Here is a 6,055-nt window from a genome sequence, read left to right on the forward strand (position 1 = left end):
TAATAAGACTCAAACTATACAAATAAAGAGTTTGATGATAAAACATTAACCTTACCTTTTGGGAATTAACAAAACTCAAAGAAGGATTAAAAAACCAAAAACAAAAGGAAAATTTTCATTTTAAATCTTATAATTTAGGGGTGTAAGAGCATTTACATCAATATAGCTATTTTAATATTTTAGCAAATATATAGCTAAAAGCTCAAAAAAAAAAAAAAAAAACTCTTGCATTTGTCTCAATATTGATTTGTATTTTCTCCAAATTTTATTGATTTGAATTTTGATCAATTTTTCCCCAATATGCTTGATGATGGGTATGATGCCCAGTTGAGTGCATGTCTACCATATATGGGCGAGTGGTCGGTAGCTTGTGGGTTTGATACATTGTTGATTTTCACTCTCTAGTTTTTGGATTCAATCCTTGTCTAATGGAAGGTGGGTTTCCTCTAAAGATTGTGGAGGGGTTAAGATGAGAATTGAGTGAACTCTTTTACTAATGTTCAACTACTTTCTATGATTGAAGTTAATAAATTTGGATGATGATGTGAAATGTATAGTTTAAATTTCGTAAGTTATGATTGGATATTTGATTCATGTTAAGTAATTTCCAGTGTTATAGCTGTAGATCAGATTAACAGTCACTTCCTTTCCGTGGCTCATGTGTTCTTTCCAATTCTTTGAATACTCCACCCAAAATACCATACACCAAGATTCAACAAATTTGTCACTAGTTAAAGGCTTAAAGCACCATCTAACTCAAGTATGATTCCAGTCCACTCTTCTAGACAATTTTTATGCTATTTTTAACTAGAGAAACATTATGAAAGTTTCTTTGACTTGTTACATCACTAGAATCTGTATGATGGTATTCTATTCTTCATAGTAAATCATCTAAACAGGTATTGTATCTGAAATGCATAAGGATGAATTAGTTGTGTTGTTCTCGAACTTAACAAATAAAACTCCTAAAAAAAATTAACAAATTAAACTTTATTTCATTAAAGTAAAATGACATTTTTTGGGATTTAATATATGCTGAGAGAACATGTAGTGGTAACAATAATTTTTTTTTTTTAATGATAAAGAGCATTTAGAACATAGTGTGATTAAATTTAAAATTTTCCAAAATCACTAATAAATTATATGATTTAAAATATAAATTGCCATTGTTTATATTAAGTGACCTTAGCGCCTTTGTGAGGGCAACATCACTATTTTCTGTAAATATCAGTGTCATGAATGAGTATGATGTCTATTGATGGTCATTTTTGAGAATCCAAGTAGAAAGAAGAAAGCCCAACAACAAGGGCAGCAAAGGGTTGGCAAACAGATGGCAAAACCATTAGGCCCAAGCGGTAGGAATAATGAATCACAGGCCCTTGAAATAAACAAATGGACCTTGAAGAGGTAAGTGTGCTTAAAGGAGCTCGGAAAGAGAGAAATAACATACCCATGGGCAGTATATGATATAGAAAAGTGAGAATGGAGCATTGTAGGCTTAAAGTAATGCAAACAAAGAAAGTAAGGGGTTAATGGCAGGCCCATGAACCCCAAGGATAAGAATAAGGTAATTGGGCCAGGAAAGTCCAATGAAGTTAGTAAAAACCCATGGGAATGCAGAGTTAGTAAAAGGGCCAGGGAAGCCCAAAAAAAGCAAATGAACCAAGGATGCCCAAGAGAAAAAACCAAAAGGACACAAGAGCCCATAAGTAGGAGAACCAATGGCCATGCTAAGCCATTGGGGGAAAGAGTAAACGGCTGGCCTAAAGAAGCCCAGCAGGATTGAGTCATTACAGTAAGAATGACAGAGTAATATGGCAGGAAATGAGGGCAATCAAGAAATGGGCTGAAAGAAATGTAAGGCCCAGTATCAAATAAAGCCCAGCCCCTAAGGGGAGCGAGAAATCGAAAAGTAGCTCACATAAAAGGTCAAAGAAAACGGACGGTAGACTGTGCAAGCAAGCCTCTAGACCATGGCGGACGAATGAGCAGCGGACAGATTTTTGGACACACATGGAAGGGAGGCACGCGCAAGGCCCAGGCACCACTAGCCTGTACCCAGCCAATACAGGACATGGTGAGGTTGTGGGTCAGAGGTAAGAGGGCATGGTTTGGTAGTGGGGAGAGGGGAAAAATCTAGTTTTAAGGTTCCTGCTCTTTTGGGGGAAGTGTCCTGCTGGGATGACATACTACCCAAAAGAAGAAAGTTGAGTTGGAATCATTAGGTGCATGCCATGAGGGATAGAGAGAGAGAGAAAGAACCCAGACCGTAGCAGGAAAAGGTGCCACGACAAACAAACAAACAAAATACCCTTCTTTGTCTGGTAATGGGGGGGTGGCACACAGACGAACCAGTGGTGGTTGGCAAGTACACCCAGACCAGACAAAGGAGGTTAATGGCTAAAACAATAAAATCCGGTCATAATAGACACTATAAAAAGAGACCTTTGTCGTGAACAAAAAGGGGACAGAGGACCGAAACCATAACGAAGGAATAGGAATTCGAAAAAATATAACAGGAAACAGAAAAAAACGAGTGTGAGGGAAAGAAAGAAAAGAGAAAAACCAAAAAGAAAATAGATAGAGAGTTAGAACGGCATGCATACACCAATAGATTGATTCCCTCTCTCTCTTACAAAATCCTGCTCTCTGTCAAAACTAAAAGGAGCCCTTTATGCATCAACCATTCAAATTTGTTTCCCTCAAGGTAGTTAATTTCCACGACAGGATTTTCATGGGAGATTAATTACGTTGAGAAGAAACGTTCTTTCCTCTTTGGTTTTGCTCCTGCGGACCAGATTTAATCTGACTTCTTTCTCTTTTGATTAACCCACATATATTACCATTTGTTCCCTTTGTTCTTTTTGTAAAAGTGATTATTATTACTGTAATTATATTTCTTGAATAGGGGTCATTTGGTCATTTTTTATTATGTAGCCAAGATATTTTATTTTGTTATTATTACCATGTTTGTTTGCCACAACTTATTTAAAACAGTTCTGCCTGCTGCAAGCATATTCCTGGCAAACAAGGCATAGTTTGCGCACAAGCCGGACCAAATTGAGTTGCAGTTGGATTGGTCTCAACTCCCTTATCCAGAAAACTTGGGCCAAGTGCAGCAGGAAGTAGCCCAACACTACAAGTAAGGCCCTCCACTTTACAATGTCTTATTCAACTATTAGGATAAACTAGTCGCTAACTCGTGTTATGCACAGGAACCTACTTATTTGTGAGGTAGACTAAAATAATTTTATAAAATCTTAAATTGATTAAGAAATTAAACCATTGCATGATTTGCTCTTGTATGACATCAATTTGTGTTACAATTTGATGAAGAAGTCATTGCTTGAACATGCAATGACTTATAAAAAATTTGTCAGACAATTTTAGATACTGCAAAAAAATAACTCAAAAATTTAAATATTAAGGGTCCGTTTGATACATGTGTTTAAACACATGTTTTCAATTTTTAAACAATATTATACGTATTTCCCCACACTTTTTCACCCACACGTATTTCCAAAAAAATTAAAAACTGTTATTTAAACACACGTATCAAATAGGCCCTAAAATTTCTGAAATATCAAAACACATTAAAAAAATAAGATAATTCACTACTTAGAAATTATTGAAACAAAACAAATAAACATTTAGTCATATATATTTTATTTTGTTTCAATAATTTCTAAATAGTAAATCATCTTATTCTTTAATGATTTGTTTTTGATCCACTCGCATAAAAAAACACCGGTAGGTAGATACTTTTCTGTCCTTTTTTGGTAAGGTAGAGGTAGTCTGGTAGATACCAAGACAAGACTCCTTTTGAATGAAACGCACCGTATCTATGGCGCTCCGTATGGACCCCATTTATCCCCACCAAAAAAAAAAAAAAAAGTAATTATTAAATGCGAACAAATACAAATGTTGGCAAATTAACCTTTTTTTAAAAATCAAATCGGAGCGTCTATAGGAGCCGTTTAGCATCCAACGGCCAATATACCACTTCCAACAACGTCTAATTTCTCCTCCCAACGGTCAAAAATCTCAAAATACAAAAAAAAATTCCCCACTTCAGATTCACAATTCTCTCTCTCTCTCTCTCTCTCTCTCTCATCATCAACAAGAATCATACAAGAAATCCACAAACCAAAAACCCTCACAAACAAAATCAAACTAACAATTTTCTCTGATCTTCAAGAATTGCTTAAACCCTTCACTCAACAATGAGTATTCTTCAATACCCAGATGCCATTAACGCCCCAGATCTCCAGGTTTGGAACAATGCCGCCTTTGACAACGAAGAATCCGAAGGCTCTGCGGCCTTTAAAACTTCTTGGTCCAATCTTCACTCTGTCAATCTGTCCGAATCGTTTGAATCCGATTGCAGCAAAGAAAATCTTAGCCCTCTTGTGGTTAAAACCCCTGCCCCTGTGAAATCTTCGGTGCCCATTAGGCCTCTTTGCCCGAATAGCCTTGTCGTAAACTCACAAGGGAAGCCATTCAAGGTTCTTGTGAAGGAGGGCCTTCTTGAAACCCCAGTGGTACCAAAGAAGGAGCATGAAAAAAGAGAAGAAAAAGATGATAGGGTCTCCGATGAAAGAAAGATTGATTTGGAAATTGAGGAAATTCAGAAGGAGATTTCTCGGTTATCTTTGAGACTTGAAGCGCTTCGGCTGGAAAAGGCTGAGAGAAATGCGATGAAGACGGTTGAAAGGCGTGGAAAGATTGTGCAAGCGAAGTTTATGGAGCCGAAACAGAGTGGGAAGAATTTGGATTTGATGAAAAAGATTGAAGAACCTTTACCCTCAAGCGTGAAATCAAAGATAATCAGAAGGGGTATGAGTTTAGGGCCTTCTGAAATACTTGCCGGAGCCAGAGCTCGGCAGAAGCCGGAGAGCACGCCGGTCCAGTCGATACAGAATCGCCGCAAATCGTGCTTTTGGAAGCTTCAAAATATAGATGAGTTGAAGGTGACAAAAGAAAGGGGTAAAAGTCTGAGTCTTAGCCCGAAATCGCGCAAAACTGTGTCAAAGATTCAGGCTCCTAAGCAAGCCGCCACGACAATGACGTCTAAAAGGCCTGTGAAGAAAGAAGATGGGGTTATTGCATCAATTCAGCCAAAGAAGTTGTTTAAAGATGGAGAAAAGTCGGTGAAGAAGCCAGTGAAGCCAGGCCGGGTTGTGGCTAGCAGGTATAATCAGATTGCTAATCAGAGTAATGGGAATTTGAGATTGAGTGATGGTAGGAAGCGGTCTCTACCGGAGAATGATAAGGATGATGGGAAGAGGTGTGACAAAAGGCGAGCTTCATCAGTGGGAAAATCGCGTGGGAATCAAGGGACTGAGAGCCGGGTGAAGAAGCGGTGGGAGATTCCCAGTGAGGTAATGGTGTACAAGGGTGAGGAGGATGGTAATGCAGTGTCAATTTCTGAGGTGGGTGGCGTGCTTCCAAAGATTAGGACACTCCGGTGTGTGAATGAGACTCCAAGGGACTCAGGGCCGGCGAAAAGAGTGGCTGAATTGATTGGAAGGAGGTCGTACTTTTGCAATAATGAGGAGGTGGAGCCTTCAGTTTGTCAGGCTTTGAGTTTTGCAGAAGGAGATGCAGAGGAAAAATGAATTGAATAATAAGAAAGTAAGGACCGAGTGGATTGTTAGTACTGAAAATTTTAGCTTCATTGTTGTGAGCCATAACTCTTGTTATGGGTTTAGCAAGCTTTTGTTTTTCTGTGAATGGGTTGTATTACTTCATCTATTATGCAATAATGGGCTAAGCTTTTCTCTTGCTTGATAATGGTGGAACATGTTTTGAAGTCAATGAAAATGAATAGCATGTTATTTGATACTCTTTTTGTTAGGACTCAAAACCATTTGAATGATACTTATTCTGAAAGTTCAACTTTCAAATTAGTTGACATTGGAACTTATTTCTATTCTCCCTTTTGAATCTGTTATCATCTTTTACCGGTTGACTAAAATTTTCCAATCAATAATACCTGCATTTAGGGAGAGTTCCTAAGGTTTCATTCTGACAACTAGCTTACCTGAATGTATCA

General features: G+C 37.8%; 1 protein-coding gene across 1 annotated transcript; it reads left to right on the forward strand.

The window, feature by feature from the left end:
* The first annotated feature begins 4,045 nt into the window (after positions 1 to 4,045).
* Positions 4,046 to 5,844, forward strand: LOC126695467 (uncharacterized). The gene has a single exon (XM_050392222.1). It carries the CDS (start codon positions 4,224 to 4,226, stop codon positions 5,616 to 5,618), a length of 1,395 nt encoding a protein of 464 aa, XP_050248179.1. The 5' UTR covers positions 4,046 to 4,223; the 3' UTR covers positions 5,619 to 5,844.
* Positions 5,845 to 6,055: the final 211 nt, after the last annotated feature.

This window comes from Quercus robur, chromosome 8, assembly GCF_932294415.1.
Source record: "Quercus robur chromosome 8, dhQueRobu3.1, whole genome shotgun sequence".
NCBI lineage: Eukaryota > Viridiplantae > Streptophyta > Magnoliopsida > Fagales > Fagaceae > Quercus > Quercus robur.